We start from the raw sequence: 22277 nt of genomic DNA, 5'->3' as shown, positions 1-22277 counted from the left end.
TTTTTTGCCCACTTTTCATAAAAACTCCACTTCCATTGAGTGAATCATTGCCTTTTTCGATCTCCTTTCTCAAAAACCCAGCATCCTCCTCCCCTTTCTCCCTAATCTCTTTAATCCTACCACGCTTCTTCTCCTCTTTCACAAGCTCAATTGCTTCAACTCTCCCTTTTCCCTCGGCACCACATTCTTCCTCCACCTCCCTTCTCGCCCATGTTATTCCACATGCCATCACAAATCCATCAAACAACAAACAAAGAAAATGAACAGGGAGTTTTTCCGATCAAAATAGATTATTTATTTCTTTATGGAGTGGTGGGTTTTATGGAAAAACAGTGGAGGGTCTTCTAAACAAATAACAGCTCTACCACCATTGCAAGTTTCATTGATAGCTGTGAACGTCGGGGAGATTTGGGAGAGAAGAAGGGGGGAGATTTGGACGTTTGAGAGTGAGTTTGTTTTTGCATTGCAGGGGCGTGCTTAGTTTTGGAAAGAAAAATTAAAAAAAAAAATGACTGGCTAGCAAACACTTGGAAGGTGTGCGGTCTAGGCCTCCCTAGAGCAAAACTCTTATAAAGATAAGCAATTGGTAGACAACCATTCTACAATTTTTTTCGCAAGTTTTTTTTATTAAAATATTAATTATATTTTTAAATTCATATTTATCAGAATTATATAAGATTCAAATAATTTTAATATCAATTGATATTCTAATGCATAATGGTGGAAAAGTTCTAGATTAGTTGTCAACTTATTATTTTTGAAATTATTAAATATATTTTTCAAATAGAATTATTCTTTATTTTAATCCTACAATTTCCAATGTTGTCCATAAATAATATTTACGACTAGATCTATAAAATCTCGTCGAATGGAATCTATACATGGTGTCTATATATCTCTACACATTGTATAAAGTGTTCAAGTCAAATTATAAAGAATACAGATAAATCTTGTTAGATTTCATTAGTAAAAAGACCTTAGATTCTTGCCAAAACTTGAAGGTCTCAAATGGAAATGAGAATGCCAAGTTATGTGAACTTTACAACATTAAATGGGGTAATAATTATTATAGGATACTACACTTCATGTATCATATCTCCCACTAGAGACCCTAACTCTAGCTCAATAACTTGAATGACTTTATCTTTATAGAAAATTTAGGTAAAAAAGGCAGTAAATTGGACTTTATCAAGAAAGTGTCACGTCATTTATGACAAGACATGGACTATGAGAGTAGTGCTACATATAATTATAATTTGAGCAATGTTACGTACAGTCTCTATTTAAGGACTACAATGTAAGTCTAGATAATTTTATCTTTAAAATTATAAAACTATCGCTCCTAAAATGATATTTTTTCTCATTTAATAAAAGATCTGCACATACAATCTCCAAGTAGAGACTGCAAATAAAATTTCTCTTATAATTTTATGCACAACATCATGCATAGTGAGTAAAAGATCTATTTTATCAATTTTTTCTTTTCTAATTCGAGTTTTGAATTTCAAATTTCATAATTTTCAATGCATATTGTTATACAGTAAAAATGGTAGGTATAAATAGCATTTTCCTTGGACTATTTCATTCTGATTGGCCGAAGTATAAATGCAGGAATAGGAGGGAGTTGGTCTGGAAGCCATGTTAAAAGCAAAAGTCTCAGCTGTTGAATGAAAAACATTGGCAGCTAAATGACACATACATACTGAAATGGGAGAAGACTTGTACTAGAAGAGAATATTCAAATAATAATTATTTAATTTATTCCTATTAAAAAAAAAAAGGAAAGGTAACCGGTGGCATTATGCAGGCCATGGAATAAAATTAGTACTTTCTCAAGAAATATTCTACAGAGAGTTGCTTCTACGCGATTTGGCCTTGGGGGATCTAAAATATGAAAAGGCCAACAACCTTCAGACTCAGTGGAAAGAAAAGAGATGCACATTAGAAATCCAGGGAGCTAGGCATCAATAAGGAAATCTCCCTGTCATCCATATTTGGTTAAGGGTCTCCTGAAGACCATATTGATGCACTGCCTGTTGACCGGCTCTGAATCCGCCTCCATACACCGGAGAAATGTCTGATTTGATCTGATGTTTGAAGAACTCCCCAAGCTCTCTTTCATATAGAGATGTCGTACCGCTTTTGGGTGCGGTGGAAGCAGATGATGAGGTTGATGCAACATTGCTGCCTGATCCAGACGTGAGCTTGGATTCCAACCACATGTGAGCTAGAACCTGACAGATACCTTCCTCGACATCTTGACTGAGATTCGGGTAACCTTTCATGTGTGCAGGATATATGTCAGCATCTTTAAAACCTTAAAGCTCACAATATGTTGAATCAAAGTCAATCCCAAAAGAAACAATTTAGCATTTTTGGTAATTTAATAATTGATTGACCAAACTCAACATATAGTGTGATCGCACAATTTTACATACGAGGCCATTCATTTAAACCTTGATGTGATTTTAGAAGAAGAAATCAATATATTTTAGATACTACAAGCATAGGAGATTTAGTTAAAAACCTGATGAAAGAACTCATTTTCTATATAGCTCACAATTCTCATTTAACACAATATATGCCACGGATTATAGAATCACCTCTAAGACGCAGCCATGCGTGCATCATCTCATGAGCTAGGATTGATCCGGTAAGCAACCTGTATGCATGGATAAGACCAGTCGTTTATCAAAAGTTTCAACCAAGAGTTACGCTAGCAGTCTAAGACAGTGGTCAAAGCCAACATCCTCCATCAATTAAACAGCACCATTGACAGTTTAATTTTTTCTTTATCTTTTTTAAAAAAAAAATGGTTTTAGAAAAACAAGAGGTATATGTAGGCCAAAGAGACTCAGACTTCATTGCATTTCACAAAAAAGGAACCTTCACGCAGTCAATTCTCACTATAACTTTAGAATAATTCTATTTAAAAGTCTTTACACTACACATCATCCAAATGATATAATTTGAATTGTAATATTCAAATTTTAGGCTTTCAAATAGCACTACTCATACTTTATACCGATTTGCACGAGTATGTTTTTGGGAGGGATTGAACTGTATTTGCTCTCTATATCTAATTAATGTAAGGAAGGAAATATAAAAACATCTAGTAGAAATAAAGTTGAAATCTCCATTATGCACTTCCACGTGAATCAGCTTTTTTTACTGCAAGAGGAGAAAAGGATGGAAAGAAACAAAAAGAAAGATGGACAGAGAAGTATCTCTTTTCCACTAATAATCCTTTTTGTATGAACAACATATATAGCCCTCAAGAAATATTTATAGTCCCACATAATCAGAAGATCATGCAAGTACAGCTCCTTTCAGTAAGACTCATGGAATTTTTGTAAGGAAGAATAGTATTGTTGCAATCATGATCATGCATGTATTAAAACAAAGAAATTAAATAACTTCCATGAGGTTGCTGTGCATCAGCTCAGGTGAAATAGGTTGGTGTTAGGTACTTGGATTAAAATATTCCCAAGAAAGAGAGTAATTTCTGCTGATATGATGCTTGTTTAGGACAAATTTGTCATTTCTGTCGAGGCAGTTTCTCTGATTACAGAAAGATAGTTATTATTTTCAATTTAAGCAGGTTTTTACAAATTCACAAACTTTTTTGGAACTTGAAAATAAAGAAGAAATTCAATGAAGGTTTTAGGGCCATAGTATCTTTGACGAGAATGTAATTTGAATCATTCATAATAGCGTAGCACTTGTTAAAATGTAATTTGCATTCTATTATATAACCAAAGGAGCATTCTATTTTACAAGGGAAAAAAACATTTAATCATAATGTTTCTGGACCTCCTATCAATCTAGGAAACAGCTTTGCAATAGCCATTTAATCTGAAATTATTTTTGCACTGTCTTAGTGCTCATAAGAAATTTGAATAGACATTTTTTTACACCCATTTACTCTATCGAGTGTGGCATGACTTCTCTTCTAGAACAAGTTGTAAAAGCAAAGGGATACAAAGATTCAATACCTTGGAAGACCATACAATATGAGAATTGCAGTAACCTCACATCGACGCGATAGTTTGTAGGGCTCTGTTATCATCTTCATAGCTCGATTTCCTGTACCATTCCTTGGTCGCCTTAAAATCTGGTGGTTTTCAGGGTCAAAATAAGATAAATTGCTCAATATAAATAAATGGTCAAAATAGAGCTCTGTATATCCCTGTGTATGAACTCAATGAAGCTTTTTAAAATAGTCTTACAGTGCTGATAGTTTGCTCCTCAGAAAGGCATAGCCCTCTGGTCTCAGGCATGTGATAATGGCCCTGGTCAAGAAAGAAAAAAGAAATACATGCCAACTTTATATTAAAAAAAATGGACATCGATGAAAATGTCAATTGACAGATAATACCAGTTGGTAGACGTGAGATTATGAGATCTAGATGTAAGGACAGGTATAGACATGCTCCACTGAATCTACCGTGTCAGTATAAATATAGCCAGTGACTTGACTGGTTTTAAATATGCATGTAGATAACCAAAGAGGACAAATCAAAATACAACGATCAGGTACTTATTAAGATTAGAAAAATTACTATTGACTTTTGGAAAATGTTTATGTAAACAAGGGTAGACTCTTGCTATTTGCTCAAGAAGGTATCAGACATGAGTGACACGCTTTTGTGTCGTCTCTGGGATGACAATTGTCAGTATGGCAAAATACCATGCATATAATATGGTTTCAATGCATTTTCCCTTACATTCTTTTCTCCTTCTCTTGCTTCATTTAGTGCTTGTCTCTCAACCAAGAGTAATGGAATTTGCTGCTCCACTTCCATATTTAGACCTTCATAAAATTGTTGTATATCAATATATAGGGGTTGGCAATCAACGGTATCCATAATTGCAGATTCCAGACACGCTAGACAGAGCTTCCGACCGTCCTTAAGGGCAACATATCTCGTCTCTCGTGGCTGCATATTATGAACAAATATATTATGCCATAGATTTTCTCCAGAATACTTGCTCAGTTATAGGGCTTTTTGATAGATAAAAGTGTTTCAATCACAGACCTCCATTCGCTCACAGCTGCAACACCGAGGAGTGCCATCATGTTCATGAAAAGGGCAGTATTTCTGAACCCAAAATGGATGTGCCCTATATTCAATTAGACCAGCAGGATTTGTTGGAATCTGTCGAAAAGATATATATATAATTGAAAAACCAACGACAACGTACAATGGTAATCTATCTGAGTAAGAAAAACATTTGATCAGCATTTCTATTTTTCTTTCGAAATATTTAAATTTTGATCTTTCAAACATGACATGACTTATGAACAAGATTCTCCTTTATCGCTAATGAGGTTGCTCTAATCTGGGTTGGTTGTCTAAGCTTATGTTGGAGTATTTTGTATTAATATGTCATGAGACTTATAAATGTCTCCAGCTAGCTTTCTAGTATAGATTAATGTTAATGGATGGGAATTGTATCAGACAACTAAGATACTCATAAAAATAACTAATAAATTCAGGGCAAATAAGTCTACGCCCCCTTTGATTAACACCTTGCATTTGGAGACCTAAATTTTAAATAGTGAGCATTTAAGATCTCAGTTTTGAAGTTTTAATTTTTAAAGCCTTTCCACAGTTTTAAGATCAAAAAAGGAAATTATGATTTTACCCTCTAACGAGGAAAAAAAGAAAAGAAGAAATATGGTTCTCTAGGCTCAAAGAAAGCGGTAGGCAGCAGGAGACTGCCGCCACCTGCTGACCCATCCCATGCAGGGATCTTCCTACACCCCACAGCTCCCAAGGGGTGGGCTGGCCACCCACCCACTTATTAAACGGGTGGGGGGCGGGGAAGGGGCAGGGTTAGGAATAGGTGAAAAAGGACCAGGAAAAGTTTACAAACCACTCTCATCTCACTTTCATCCCACTATGATGAGGTGGCATTGCCAATTTCTTCTTTAAAAATATAAAAGATAATTTAAGGGTGATGAAAGTGCCACATTGTACATAGTGGGACGACAGTGGGAAATGAGTGTCGTTTGTAGCATTGCTCATAGTATATTCTCCCATAAATTTAAGGGCTGAGATTGCATCCTTCATCTTTATATGACTTAAAGGACAAAAGTTGTACATAGCATATTCTGGGAGAATCTATATAAGTTTCAATCAGCATTTGCAGCCTTTCCTCTCCTTCTCTAGGAACCGGAAAGTCTGCATTCAGGCTGATTTACTGTTAAAATATATTTGTTAACATTTTGAAAGCTTAGTTTCAAGATGACAAGCAATTGTGGAACACACCTTGTATTCTGCTGGGCAACCCACACAAAAAAAGTGGAGCAGAACCAGCTTATGCAAAATTAGAATTAAGAAATATGTAGCTTAGTGGAGAGACACTTACAAAGAGCTTGCAAACGTCACATTTTGGGTGGTAATTCTCCCTGTAGCAAGATTTATGGTATGGATAACTCCCAGAAGTAGAGAACTACAGGCAACAGAAAGAAAAGATAAAGAAAATTCAAACTACACTTAAAAAAAGTAGAAAAGCAACTGATGCCAAGAATAGAATCAGCTACAAACTCGAGTGTTATGGAAGCTAACTGAGTAATTTTTTCACCTCGTAATCAGAGATGGGCAGGTTGCAAGCACGACACCGGAAGCATTCAGGATGCCAAAATGCATTGAGACAATTAAGATATCGCCCATAACCAATCTCAGTGTAGCAACCACCACATATCCTATAGGGAAATTAAATTAATCAAAACTCAAAAGATTAAAAAAAAAAAACCATTATTTGATTATGGTTCATGCAAATCAAGGCCCAAATAAAGATGGCTATATATTTTAAATGTCAAAACCTTAAAATAGATGTGAAATAATAATTGCATCCATTAAATACATTTTGCGGTTGTCAAAGAACATTCTATACATGCATGGTTGCATAAAGCACTCAAGTAGAGACAACAAAGGATTAAACAGACAAGGACAAAAGGATGAGATGATACATTGACTTAAAACAAAACCAATATACCTTAACCCCAGAGGGAAGTAAATTGGGGCAGGTTGATAAACATTTCCATATCCATATTGGGGAGGAGATTCCACAGTTAGGCTTTCTTGTAGAGCTCGGGCAAGTTGTTCATCATCCTCCAATGGAAAATCACAATCTATCAAGAATGTGAGAAACAAATTAGTTTGGCTAGTAGCAATTTAGTCACATATATCTTTTTGCAAAACATACAATAGATTTGGGTATGCTTGATCCTAATCCCAAGAAACAAATGCCAGGTGTAGGATGGGGGGTCAGAGACCAAGTTTTATGCAGGATCTCCGATCTTATATATTAGAGCCTATTTAATAGGAAGAATAAAGATGTTCAAAGCTGGTGTAAGGAGCAATGCAGGACACCAAAAAAATAACGCTATGTTTAAGGTGTAGGACGGAATAAAATGATTGGCATAAAAACAAGCCCACTAGCAATGATATTATGAGGTGTATCTATATGCCACATACCATTTTCATGAAACCAAGCAAAAAACAGAAACATCTAGAAAAAATTGAACATAAGAACACTAATATGCATGAATGATGAAATGCCTTTGAGCTCATAGAAAGTATATGGCATCAAGGGCTTTTGTAAAACCATCCAAAAGGCATATCACTTACCAATCACATTTTTTCCCTTTTGACTTTCTTCTAAAAGAGAGAGTTGAATGGCATGATCTATATCTTCATTTTCACTCTCTGGCCATATATCCTACATTTTTCCCACTGAAACATGTTAAAAGGAGGACCATATTAAAAAAAAAGAATTACTCACTACCATCAAGAAAACAATCTTTGTACAATAAGAGCAATATTCATCACATCATACATGACTGGATGCCCATTTCAATAGTACAAGATTGCAGAGATAGCAATACAAAGAGTGTCAAGGAATGACAGATTTAATTACCCCTGAACTAGCAGGTGAATATTGATCTGGATCTCCACCATAGTATGTATGCAAATGCCCATCTGAATCTTTATGGCCGGAACCCTTAAAAATTTTGCTAAACCAACCCATAATGAATAATGTTATCTGTTCATGGTCAATGAGATTTTTACCTGCTCATAAAGCATTGATCAAGCAAAGAAGTAGCGGAATTATATTCAAGATGCAACAGAAGCTTAAGATATTTCCGACTGTCTGTGTGGTTATATAAATCTGAAGTATTCACTGAAAACATCAAGCAAAAGTACATTCCTTACTGGAAAAAAAAAAAAAAAAAAATCCCGATTCCAAGCTTCTCAGATATGGAGACATTAAAAGCAATTATTTGTGTGCGTGCGCGCATGTGAATAATTACCAGTTATTCATGAGAAGGAAAATCGCATAGATATGCACGTGATTCCCATTTTGATGATCAGCAAATATAAATTGGAAAAAGATCTTCCATTGTCCAACCAATTCAATAAATGGGCAAAGGAAAAGGCAAATGGTTCGAAACATTCCAGAGGATAATAGACTTACTAGAATTGCATGTGCTCTACTCCGATTATGTCTCCAAGCAAATCGATATACTGCATTTGACAATTCATGCCCGTTTTAAACTTGTATCCACTCCTCAACTCCACCAATACGTATCCAAAATCATTGATTTCACTTCAATATGGAACTCGGGACCGAAAAAAAGGGAACATAAAGAAAAGAATAAAACCCACCAGGCATTTCAACTAAAAAAAAAAGGATTTGACAGAACGTCAAATGCTCTCGTCACCTCAAATCAACATAGCATACACTCGCAGAGAAGGGAAAGAGATAAAGATATATTCTTCCAGCTCAACATGCCCATTAAATTCATCAGATATAACTTTTAATTCCAGCCTCGGGTTAAAGCAAAAGACGAAGAGAATCTATTAGTGGAAGCGTGACTCACCCTTCAAAAACCCAAAACCTGCAGAAATGGTTGAAGCAGATGAGACCCAGATCAGCAAAGATCCTAATTCGCTCAAAAGCAGCTATATTAAAATTACAGAAACGATTATGCACACCCTCCCTCCCTTCTTTCCTTCCTTTATTTCTCTCTTTTCGGGTAAGTTCATAATCTATTGGAGAAAGACACCCTTTATCTCTCGCAGTCCGAAGCAGAATCTAGCAGAACAAAAAAGATGTTCCAGGAAGAAAAATGGCAACGAGATTTTCTCTGAAGGAAATCCGAAGAAATATGTTAAGATTGAAAGGATGCTCGTACTGTTCGCAGTTTAGAAGTCAAATGTGGGAGTAAAAATACAGTTTTTAACATAACCCAAAAGGATTTAAAAGAAGGTTCATCAAACCCAGTTGGGCATTGAATTTTTCCTATGGTTTGGAAGAGATGCATCTCATGTGCCGTGCGGTTCTTTAAACTGTTCCCCAGGAACACTATCCCAAAAATGTTGGTGAGAAACAGCCTAAAAGGAAAGCGCAATATTCTTTTAAGTTATAATAATATTGATAATAAATGCAAAGAAGAAGAAGAAGAATATTGATCATAAAAGTTTATATCTGAAAAAAGATTAATAATTCCACTAATAATTCAAGGAAAGAACCCTCAAAATTCTTTTTTTTTTTTTTAAAAAAAAGTATCATCAACCTTTTCTTGTGGAGTGCTGAGGAGCTCAAAAAAAAGTGGAAGTGCGTGAAACAGCTGAAAAAGGCTCAATTTTTTCTGCAATTAGAAGGGTGAAAGAAAAGTGGAAAACTCCATACATTACAATGTCGAAAGAGAGGAAAAGTAACAGTGCAGAGCCTGATAAAATGACGGCTGGATGAAGATTCCAAGCCCATCAACTAGAAAAAGCGAAGAAAAGTTAACGTTATAACTCCTCCATGAATTCGTACCTTTTTTTTTTTTTTTTTCCCGACACACCTTATATTGGAGATCATAAGGATCAGGACAGAACTAAGCATCGGCTTGGGAGCTTTCAAAAAATGAAAAATATTGGGAGCAGTTATTATTAGAAACAGTCATTTTTATACACTTACATGAACATCTTTTAAATTTAAAATTACTATAGACTAAGAGAGAGCTGATAAGAGAGAGAGCAGAGATGAGAGAGAGTGACGATGAGAGAGAGAGATTGAGATGAGAAAAAGAACTGATGAGATAGAGAGAGCTGATGTGAGAGTGATGATGAGAGAGAGAGTGACAATGACAGAGAGCAGAGATGAAAGAGATCTGATGAGAGAGAGAGATAGAGAGACGATAAGAGAGAGAGTCGAGAAAAGAGAGAGACGATGAGAGAGTCAAAGAGAGAGAGATAATGAGAAAGACGATGGAGAGAGAGATGATGAGATAGAGAAAGAGAGGGGTAGAAGCCGTGCGTTTTGTACAAAAAAAAATGATCAGAAGTAATCTCGTAGTGTGTGTAATGTGTGCACAACTACAGTAATTATTCTGTAGTAATACTCTTCAAAAAAAAAAAATTGATTTTTATAGGAGAAAAATTTTACAAAAATTAATCCACTCTCTAAAAGAAATTATTTTATAATATGGCTCCCAAATTGAATTTCTTGGTTCCACCCCCGATCATCAGCAACTAATTTAGGATGCTCTCTAGAGTTTCAGTTGGATAGTTCTTGTGCTGGAATTGCATTTCAACAAGACTTGAAATCAATGTACTATTCTTGCAATTTTACAGATGGACTAATAGTCAAGTCCCCACTACATTTGTTTTATTTGGATAATGTATATCTCTAACGTTACTTCTTTTTTTATTTTTTAACAAGATAGTATATATTCTATTTTAATAAAAAAAGTGTTACGGTTACAAAATTTTTTTATAAAAATAAATTCATAAACTGATATATTTTCATATGATATATTATATTAAATCACGTCAATTTATAAACTTATTTTTATATTATCTCTTTCTTATTAAAGTATTTTTTTTAATAAATTTAAATTAGCACAAAAAGGTAAGTAACGTAATAATTTAGAATGAAGTCTAAAATAAAATAAAATAAAAAATTAGTGGATAACATCCTCAGCAGAGACCACTACCTGTTTTGAACCGAAAGGAGGAAAGACCGTAAGAAAAAAGAGAGAAAATGTCAACAAAGGAGGTTTAGGTGAAGTGTGGAACCTTAAAAACCGCGACGAAGGTCCAACTAAGAAAAAGAAAGTTTCTGTTTTCCACTCAAATTAGCATCCGGTGAAAAGATGTTTATGCGTGTAAGATCTGTCTTCCAAAGTAGTTTTAGGTAGGCTTGATGGCTACGTACGTGGGCAGTGTTTGTGGGAGATTTTTCCTCCGGATTCACAATTCGATAGATGTGAGGGATGGTCACACAAAACGGTATAATTCGCATCCTCTCCATTATGATGCTTTTTATGGGTGTGTTAGTTGAGAAAGTGTCGAAAGAGACTGAAAGAATTTTGTATATATCTTACATTTCAATAATAAAAATTTTATGTCCGGTCACTTTTGCATATTCTTTATACACTATATTAATATAATAGGTTGTGTCACTTTTTTTTAATATAAAATAATTGATTTGACCAACCACATTAATGGAGCGTATAAAAAACATGCAAAAATAACTATATATAGCAAAACTCCTTCAATATACAAAAGTATTTATACACACCATGTTATTCTTTATAGAAATGCATGGATCATAGGATTATGCTGCTGACTTTCCTTCTTGAGAGTATGACTTGTGCTGCATATATGTATGTAATAGTTGAATCCTTGTGGATCTGAGCTGCAGTTACGGAAGCTGGAGCTAAGGAGGGGCTGCACTCTTGGGACCTTTGTGCTATGCTGTATTTACTCTAATAAACACAGCCATTTGATTCATTATTCTAATAGACACAACCATTTGATTGAATCAAACGATTTATGTCTCTTGCCAACTAGTGTTTGTGGTCTATAAATAGAGACCAAATGTGCACAATTAACACAGTTGCTATTCATTTGTCAAACACCAACTTGTGGGACAAATGTCCTAACAAAATTGTCACCAGTTTTTGTGTAAAAGACCAATAGGTTTGTCGAATACATGGATAGTGGTGATTGTGCATCAATTCCGAATTTTAGAACTAGTGCTACCTCCCCTACATCTACACCTACACTTAATCCTACACCTACCCCCACACCTACCCCCCATGGGTCCACCAAAGAAAAAACATGTTTCTATCGCGTGGGAGCATTTTACTAAGTTAGAGAGTGATGACCCCAATGACCCACAAGCAAAGTGCAATCACTATGGTGTTATTTATGGATGTCACTATAAACGACATGATACATCTCAGTTGAAAACCCGTTTGAAAGATTAGTGCAAGAAGAGTCCGATAAGACGTTTATTACTTGAAAAAATCAATCTAGACTAGAGGTTGAACTTAAGAAGATGGTGGATGAGAGTAGTGGGAGTAGTACGTTAAAGAGGTTTGTGAAGTATGACCCATAGAGATGCATGACGAGTTTAGCTCATATGATCGTAATAGAAGAGCTAACATTTTGGTTAGCGAGGGGATCCAAGCCTTTGCAAAAAACTTAGAACCTAGGTTTAACATTCATTCTCACCACACAGTAGTGAAGGATGTTCTTAAATTATAAGGCCTAGAGAAAGATTTGTTAAAAAATTTATTAAAGGATTAAAGAGTTTGTCTCACCACTGATACATAGGCATTGGTCCAAGACTTGAACTACATGTGTTTGAACTACATGTGTTTGACTACTCATTTTGTAGATAGTAATTGGTAGTTACACAAAAAGATTCTTAAGTTTTATTTAATCACCAATAACAAATGTGACACCATTGGAAAGGCGGTGGAGTCCAAAATAAATGATTGAGATTTGGAGCAAGCAATGATAATAACGGTTGACAATGCCTCATATCTAAAGCATATGGCCTAGAGAGAGAAATATGTCTATATTGGGTGGCGAGATTTTAAATGTTCGATGTTGGGCACATATCTTCAATCTTATTGTGATGAAAGGTTTGAAAGATATTTACGAGTGGGTTGCAAGAGTAAGAAATGCGTTGAGATTTGTAAGATCTTCACTGGCTAGGCTTGAGAAATTCAATATCTTTGTTCGTGTTACGGGTATTGAATGCAAGAAGATATTGTATCTTGATGTTCATATAAGATGAAACTCAACCTTCTTGATATTGGAAACGACCGAGCAGTATAGAAAGACCTTTGATGCCATGGGTGATGAGGATATACAATATATTCGCCACTTTGATGAGGTTGAAGGGAAATCGAGGTAGAACGATTTTGATTGGAAAAATATTTGGAATTTTGTAGAATTGTTTAGGCTTTTTATGACGTGACCTGCATCATTTATAGGTCTTTATATATAATATCCAATGAATATTGTCAATAAGTTTTTCAAGTTAAAGAACAATTGAATGAAATGTGCCAAAGTGTTGATCCTACTTTACGGATTATGCTATTAAGCATGAGGCTCAACTATGAGAAATATTAAGGAGAGTTGAATATGATCAAAATTTTGCTATATGTGAATATTGTTCATGACCCTAGGTACAAAATTGATGGAATGGTGTAGTGCTTATAAAGTACTAGTAGGAAGGGATGGGCAGATCAACTTATGGTATGCGTTAAGGACACTCTCAATAAATTGTATGATGAATTTGTTGCATTTAAGGGAAGGACTGTGAAAAAAATTGTAAAACCAATGAATAGGACCGGGTTCGGTCCAGTATCAGTTCCTATTTAGTAAAACCTGAAATTACCCAAGTACCCCTGTAACGCAGCAGAAATATCTACTAATTCACTCAACAAATTGGTTAGTCATCAAGCATGCAATTAATTTGATAAACAATCAAATACATAAAATAAACGAATTGCGTAACACCAAAATTGGTATCGAAGGGAAACCCTTTAAAGAACTCTTTAAAGGTAAAACCCTACGAGGCAGCCAAACCCAGAAAAGTCAATTTTATTATTTGAAAATCAATTATAAGTAAAGCTCAATTACAAAACTTTGGTCAATTAACACTCTTACTTGACCAGACAAATGACTCATTTGTCTTCTACCGCAGTAGCAGCCAGAACCTCTGACGATCTTCAAACATTGGCTTTTCTCCTATAACTCCAGTGGTTGAAACTCGACCAATCAATTCTCCAACATGGAGTATGCACACACTCAAAAAAAGAGATATTTTCTCACACTCAAATACAATTCTCTAAGAGAAACAGTATGAAAATTCTCTAAGGAATTTTCTCACTAAAATATGCACTGAAAAGTGCTCTAAAAAATATGCAAATTTGAATCTCTACTGATCCTAACCAATATGATCTCTTAAATACACAATCTAAAAATCAATTCCAATTGCAGTAGGATTCTGCTAACAGAACAAATCTGATAGGAGTTTGATCTGTAGTAGGACTCTGCTGACGGAATGAGCCTGGTAGGAATTTGATATGCAGTAGGACTCTGCTAACGGTCGCAAAGTCGTCTCCTGACGGAATTCTGATGTTTCGCGATAACTCTTCATTGCAATAACAGATTTCAGATCAACCTCTTCTCTGGATAAGTGCAGATTTCTTGGGACTCGATTTTTTCATTTATGACTTATCTAAACAATCTATAATATCTCCAAGATAAACTTAATATTGTTATAGATAAAGTCAATAAATAATTTACATTTATCCAAAATTACCAACTTAATGATAGAATAAACTCTATCATTTTAGTCACCTAATCATATTCAAACTTATCAACTTAGTCACCTAGTCCTAATCAAACTTTTACATCTACAATTTGTAATATTTTTAGATTAATCTGTAATAGTTTTATATTAATGTGTAATAGTCTAATTGACATAGACTATGCTATTAGGAAAGACGAACCACCAGCACTCACTGATACCAGCAATGCAGCAGCCATTGCACTTTATGAGCGATGGGAGTGATCTAATTGCCTCAGCATGATATTCATTAAAACTAGAATTTCTACTGGTATTCGTGGTTTTGTTAATCAGCATGAAAAGGTCCGAGACTTGCTAAAGGCCAATGATGAACAATTTGTCACTTCAAACAAGGCACCAGCAAATACCCTAATCATGAAGTTCTCATCCCTAAGGCTCACCAGTGTGAAAGGTGTGCGTGAGCACATCATGCAAATGAGGGACAATGTGGGTCAATTGAAGAAACTCGAAGTTGAAATGTCGGAATCCTTCCTGGTGCACTATATCCTGAACACCCTCCCGCATCAATATGGACCCTTCAAAATCTCATACAACACACATAAAGATAAATGGTCAATTAATGAACTCATGACCATATGTGTGCAAGAGGAAGGGAGACTGATGATGAAACAGGGTGAAAGTGCAATGCTGACAACGCGTGGAAAGGGCAAATCTCAAGTCAATCAGAAAGGGAAAGGCAAAATACCTCCTCAATGTGGTATTAAGAAAGATTCCAAGTGTTTCTTCTGTAAAAAGAAGGGATACATGAAGAAGAAATGCACCAAATTCCAAAAATGGCTTGCAGACAAAGGTAATACAACCTCACTTGTTTGTTATGAATCTAATATGGTTAATGTCAATATTAACACATGGTGGATTGATTCTGGATTAACAATCCACATTTCAAATTCCTTACAGGGTTTGCAAAACCTAATGAAGCCAATGGGAAGTGAGTGAAGTATCTTATCAGGAAACAAGATGGACTCACATGTGGAAGCTGTAGGAACTTGCTATTTAATTTTATCTAGTGGTTTTGTTTTAAAGTTGAAAAAGACCTTTTATGTTCCAAATTTATCTAGAAACTTGATTTTAGTTTCAAGATTAGTACCTTTTGAATATTTCTTTAATTTTTCAAATTCATCATTCAGTTTATTCTATAAATCAAATTGTGTTGGGAATGATACTTTTGTCTGATGATCTTTACTGCATTAATTTACAAAACAATGTCACTTATGATTCAATGCATGTTCACACTGGCACTAAAAGATGTGTTATTAATGAGGATTCCTCTAAATTATAGCACCGGAGATTAGGTCATATCTCCATAGATAAAATTAAAAGATTCGTAAATGAATGGGTACTTAATACTCTGGATTTTACTGATTTTGAGATTTGTGTGGACTGCATAAAAAGAAAGCAGACCAACAAGTCAAAGAAAGGTGCCAATAGGAATTCAGACATATTAGAGATCATACATACTGATATATCTAGTCCAGACATGGACTCACATGATCAGAAATACTTCATCTCTTTTATAGATGATTACTCACGATATATGTATCTCTATATGATTCATAACAAGAATGAAGCATTAGATACCTTTAAAATCTGTAAGGCTGAAGTAGAGAAACAATCGGTAAGCAAATTAAGATCGTGAGATCAGATAGGGGTGGAGAATATTATGGTAGATACACAGAGAATGGACAAGCACCTAGTCCATTTGTAAAGTTTCTTCAAGAGCATGAGATTGTTGCCCAATACACAATGCCTGGTTTACCGGACCAAAATGGTGTAGCAAAAAGAAAAAACTGAACATTATTGGACATGGTGCGGAGTATGTTTAGCAGCTCCAATATTCCTAAATCTTTGTGGGCTGAACACTTAAGACGGCAGTGTATATATTAAATCGAGTTCCAACCAAGGCTGTTCCTAAAACGCCATTTGAATTATGGAAATATTGGAAACCAAGTTTGCGACATATGCGCGTTTGGGGATGCCTGTCTAAGGTGATAATTTATAACCCAGAAGAGAATAAACTAAACCCAAGGACCATTAGTGGGTATTTCATTGGATATGCTGAAAGATCTAAGGGTTACAGATTTTATTGTCCATCTCACAGTACTAAAATTGTGGAATCAAGAAATGTAAAGTTTCTTGAAAATGATTTGATTAGTGGGAGCGATCAAATCAGGAACATAGTTTCTGAGAATGATCATTCAGAATCTCAACCTTCCACCTCAAGTGATAGATTGATTATTGTTTACAACACCCCTCAAGTACAAACTGGTGTTGAACAACCAATCATTGACGTTCCACAAACTGTTGACGACATTCCAGTAGATCAGGTAGTTCAAGAGTTGCAAACAACTTTGAACAACAAGTTGAACCACATACCTCTCAGGAAGATGATGGTACAATATTAAGAAGATCTATTAGAGGAAAGAGATCAGCAATTCCTAATGATTATGTTGTGTATCTGCAAGAATCTGACTATAACATTGGAGTCGAAAATGATCCCGAGTTCTTTTCACAAGCCATGAGTTGCAAAGAATCAGAATTATGATACAATGCCATTAATGAAGAGATGAATTCTATGAAGAGTAACGAAATCTGGGATCTTGTTGATTTGTCTAATGGTGTAAAAGTCATTGGATGTAAATGGGTCTTTAAAACTAAGAGAGACTCATTGGGCAATATTGAGAGATATAAGGCAAGACTCGTTGCTAAGGGATTCACTCAGAAAGAAGGAATCGATTACACGGAGACTTTCTCTCATGTATCTAAGAAAGATTCATTGTGTGTTATTTTGGCATTAGTAGTCCATTTTGACTTAGAGTTACAACAAATTGATGTGAAAACAGCATTTCTCAATGGAGATCTAGAGGAGGAGGTTTACATGAAACAGCCTGAAGGATTCCCCTCTAGTGATGGTGAGTAATTGGTTTGCAAGTTCAAGAAATCTATATACGGTTTAAAACAAGCATCCCGCCAATGGTATTTGAAATTCCATAATGTAATTTCTTCATTCGATTTTATAGAAAACGTTATGGATCAATGTATATACTAGAAGGTCAGTGAGAGTAAAATCTGTTTTCTTGTTTTATATGTGGATGACATTTTGCTAGCAACCAATGATAAGGGTTTGCTACATGAGGTGAAACAATTTCTCTCTAAAAATGTTGATATGAAGGATATGGGTGAGGCATCTTATATCATTGACATTAAGATCCATAGAAACAGATTTCGAGGTATCTTGGGTCTGTCTCAGGAAATCTATATTAACAAAGTTTTAGAGAGATTCCGAATGAATGATTGTTTACCAAGTGTAGCCCTTATTGTGAAGGGTGATAGATTCAATTTGAATCAATGCCCAAAGAACGACCTTGAAAGGGAACAAATGAAGAACATTCCATATGCTTCTGTTGTCGGAAGCCTAATGTATGCTCAGGTTTGTACATGACCTGACATTGCATTTGCTGTCGGAATGTTAGGACGATATCAGAGTGATCCAAGTTTAGACCACTAGAGAGCTGCAAAGAAAGTAATGAAGTACCTTCAAGGAACCAAAGAATATATGCTTATGTATAGATGGACGGACAATCTGAAAGTAATTGGCTACTCAGATTCTGAGTTTGCTGGCTGTATTGATTCACGCAAATCAACATCAGGATATATATTTTTTATGGCCGGTGGAGCTGTATCATGGAGGAGTGCCAAGCAGATTTTGACTGCCACTTCTACTATGGAAGCCGAGTTTGTCTTTTGTTTTGAGGTTACTTTACATGGTGTATGGCTTAAGGCTACGTTTGGGCAGCAAAGTCTTCTCAACACTCTTCAAATATTCTCATACTTATGAAAATATTTTACATGCCAAAGAATTTAAAATACTCTCAATGGGACCCACAAACACACTTTAATCTCTACTCATAACTATTCACAAACATTCTATAATATTTATCACTATTATATATAAATAAAAAATAATTTCACTATAATATTTATTTATATTATATATAAATAAAAAATAAAATCACTATAATATTTATTTATATTATATATATATATATAATAAAATCACTATAATATTTATCCATATTAAATATAAATAAAAAATAAAATCACTATAATATTTATCACTATTATATATAAATAAAAAATAAAATCACTATAATATTTATCACTATTAAATATAAATAAAAAATAAAATCACTATAATATTTATTGCTATTACATATAAATAAAAAATAATTTCACTATAATATTTATCACTATTATATATAAATAAAATCATTATTAAAAAAAATCAATCATTGATGGGACCCACACTTTTTTCAATTATCTATCCAAAAGTCAATAACTCAATATACTTCATACATCCAAACAACTCAAAATACTTTCAATAGGACCCACAAACCTACTTTAATCTCTACTCATAACTATTCACAAACATTCTCAACACTTCTCAGGTATTCTCACTACCCAAACGTAGCATAAGAGTTTCATTTCTGGGCTTAGAATTATTAATTCAATCTCTAGGCCATTGAGAATGTATTGCGACAATTCAGCTGCTATTTTTATGACTAAGAACAACAAAAGTGAAAGTCGAAATAAACATATCGACATTAAATATTTAGTCATAAGGGAATGTGTTAAAGAAAATAAAGTGGTCATTGATCACGTTAGCTCTGAACTAATGATCGCTGATCATTTGACTAAGGGCATGCCAACGTTGAAATTCAAGGATCATGTAGTGAACATGAGACTTGGTTCCATTATGTAATTTTTCATTATATGAACAATGTTATTTTAATGAAATTCTTAAATATTTTGATGTTTTTACTCATATTGATGTGCACCTTAATTTTTTAGAAAATTCATCTGTATTGGACCAAGAATAAACATATGGTTTATTCATTAAGAAATTGTTGTCACATAAATTATAATGTTTAAGAAATAAATACATGGTAATACATGGAAGGTAATACTCGTCATTAGAGGACCTATCGCCATAATTAATGTATTTATTACTTAAATGCAAATTATCGATGAGTTTAAGATGAAATATTATATTAGAAGTGTGGACCAAGTGAGAGAATGTTGATCGTTTCTCACGGAGGCCGTTCGTGAGAACGAGTCTCTCGCTTCCTTAAGTTTAGGAGTCCTTGAAGTGGTCCACTTTGAGTTATTCATCAAGTTCATCACGTTCATAAAACGTAGAAACTGATCCCATAAAAATCTGAGCACGTGGGACACATAATACCGAAACTTGATGGAGGCTTCAACTATAAATACAGTGTTTGGTTCCCAGACTCACTCACTCAATTCCCTTCAGTCTTACACCATCTAAATAGAGTGGAGAAGAGTTTGGAAGTGTCAAACACAGTGAGAAACGCAGCAAACCAGTGAATAGCATCAATGGCTGGAGGTATTGTTCTTGGCATTAAAACCTGTCGATTCTTGTTTCTAAAGTGTTATTCTGCATTATAGAATCGTTTTTAGTCTAACAATCTTATCATTTAAATTTAAATTATGTTACGTAAGCAGTATATAGTGTAGAGGCTTTAGAATAACTGTACTCTTAGGGTAGGTTTGGGGGGTGAGATGAGAATTTTGTGTTTTGTTTTGAAGTTTAAAATATTATGTTTTAATATTATTATTTTTTTGGGATTTGAAAAATGTGTATTGAGATTTGAAAAAGTTGAATTATTTATTATATTTTGTATGGAGATTTGAAAAATGTGTAATGATGAGATAAGATGATATGAGAATTTTGTGTTTTGTCTTGTATCCCAAACCTGCCCTTAATTTCAAATTTAGTGAAGAGTTAAAATAGGTTTTGGGCCAAAATTGGATAAAAAATGACTCTAAGCCGAAAAAAAAAAAAGGTTCAAAAATAGGTTTTGGGCCTCAATGGGCCAATCCATCCCTTGGCATCTCGATGAGAATACCCACCCGTGGGTGTCGGGGCTTGGGGGATCTAGCTAGAAGCAAAGGCACGAAACATAAGCTTAAACTCTACTTTACTAAAAAAAATTATTAAATGAACAATGTGACTTTATCATAGTTAAATAAGAGTAGAACTAGGGATGTAAATTCAAACCGGAAAACCGGTCCAGATCGGACCGATTTTAAATCGGTTCGATCCAGAATCGGTTCTTAGAATGTGAAAACCGGCTGGTTCTGGTCCGGTTCCGGTTTTAGGATTTTTCGGACCGAACCGGACCGGTTGATAAAAATATATATATATAAAATAATATTTGTATTATTGTATATATAAGTTTTATATAAAATGTTATATATATATTAATATATATATAAATTTTATATATTATGTATAATTATAAATTTTTATGTGAAATTTTTAAATATAATATATATATTTATATATATTCATATATGAAATAATTTCTTATTATAATTTATAAATTATTACATAAAATATCAATACTAAATCACTAAAAGTTTATAACTAATACTAATATATAACTTATAACTATACCAATAGTATAATATTAATACTATTATATCGTCTAATATATTAATAAAAGTATAAAACAGTTTTTTTTAAATCAAAATTTTTTTTTATAAATAAATTTTTAATGACAAATTGTAAAACTTACATTTTAAAAAAACTGAAAAACCGGACCGGACCGGACCGGAAACCGGTAAAACCGGAAGTACCGGTTTAGGAGGGTAACCGGTGTGTAATCGGTTTTGAAAAATACAAAACTGGTACATACCGGTTCGGTCCTAAATTTTGTCCAAAACCGGATCGAACCGGACCGGTTTCACCCCTAAGTAGAACAATAGTATAATTTGTAAAATTTTTCATAATTAAAATGAGCTCATAAATAATGTTTCTAGTGTTACATAATTGATAACTTATGATCTATTGACCCTCTCGGCCTTACAAGTCCCCTACCCTATAGGAATAATGAATATTCGGCTAAAGGATAAATAGATGGCTATCAATATCAAAAAGAAAAGACGCAGTAAAAGTTTTTCTTAAAAATTCAAAAAGCTGAAGGAAAGCTTACAAAAGCAACAGTAATGATAAAAACGTTACTAATAAATACTATATATTAAAAAATATGAACAATTTCAATCTTGTTTATTCTCTAGAAACTGGCTGTTGGAGTTTTACGAGGAATGTTGTCTACGGCTCTACGCTACGCGTGCGCCAATCTGAGTGCACATAAACTTCAATGATTTGGACTAGGTTTTAACTCAGAGTGAGAGAGACAGGGACATTAAGTTCCGTTTTAAGGTTGAATTATATTAAGTGAGTTGAGTTCTTTTTGAATAATAATAAATTAAAATAGTTAAGTAAATTTTATGGAATTTTTAAGATGAGTTTAAATATGTTTAAATATTAATATGAGTTTAAATATATTTATAAAAAATTAAAAAAGATTATGAATTATATATATAAAGAAGTATTGAATTAAAAAAAATTATAAATTTTATATATAAAAAAATTTTAAATTAAAATAATTTTAATGATTTAAAAATTAAATATTTAAATATTTAAATTAAATTTAAAATTAAACTAAAATGAGTTGAAATTGATTGAATTCAAATTTTAAACGGAACTTCAAGAAAGACAAGAAACAATTATT

The 22277-nt window shown here is 33.9% G+C and overlaps 1 protein-coding gene across 6 annotated transcripts; it reads right to left on the bottom strand.

The window, feature by feature from the left end:
• Window positions 1-1811: 1811 nt before the first annotated feature.
• Window positions 1812-9688, bottom strand: LOC109009823 (protein DA1-like). 6 transcript variants are annotated; one of them, XM_018990446.2, is made up of 13 exons: window positions 9590-9688; window positions 8488-8911; window positions 7930-8026; window positions 7641-7731; window positions 7006-7141; window positions 6592-6712; window positions 6376-6459; window positions 5040-5159; window positions 4728-4940; window positions 4230-4292; window positions 3996-4114; window positions 2604-2662; window positions 1812-2278 (listed from the first exon to the last, which is right to left on the bottom strand). In XM_018990446.2, exons 2-13 carry the CDS (start codon window positions 8553-8555, stop codon window positions 1965-1967), a joined length of 1485 nt encoding a protein of 494 aa, XP_018845991.1. In that variant the 5' UTR covers window positions 8556-8911; window positions 9590-9688; the 3' UTR covers window positions 1812-1964. The 6 variants fall into 6 exon arrangements, with proteins under 6 accessions (XP_018845991.1, XP_018845992.1, XP_018845994.1 ...); XM_018990447.2 differs by lacking the exon at window positions 9590-9688 and having other exon boundaries at window positions 7930-8081; window positions 8488-8537; window positions 8894-9446; XM_018990449.2 differs by lacking the exon at window positions 9590-9688 and having other exon boundaries at window positions 8488-8537; window positions 8894-8911.
• Window positions 9689-22277: the final 12589 nt, after the last annotated feature.

The sequence above is a fragment of the Juglans regia genome, chromosome 6, assembly GCF_001411555.2.
Source record: "Juglans regia cultivar Chandler chromosome 6, Walnut 2.0, whole genome shotgun sequence".
In the NCBI taxonomy this organism is placed as follows: Eukaryota; Viridiplantae; Streptophyta; class Magnoliopsida; order Fagales; family Juglandaceae; genus Juglans; species Juglans regia.
Note: the sequence above shows the minus strand (reverse complement) of the source record. Positions and strands in the feature narration are given on the sequence as shown.

Bases quoted from the DNA above. Each gene is read 5' to 3' on its own strand.
- LOC109009823 (XM_018990446.2), bottom strand. From the start codon at position 8,555: ATGAATTGTCAAATGCAGTATATCGATTTGCTTGGAGACATAATCGGA. The intron at 7,732-7,929 runs GTAATTAAATCT...GGAAAAATGTAG, and splicing joins ATTCACCTGCTAGTTCAGGG to GATATATGGCCAGAGAGTGA. The intron at 4,293-4,727 runs GTAAGGGAAAAT...TTTCTTGACCAG, and splicing joins CAAGAGAAGGAGAAAAGAAT to GGCCATTATCACATGCCTGA.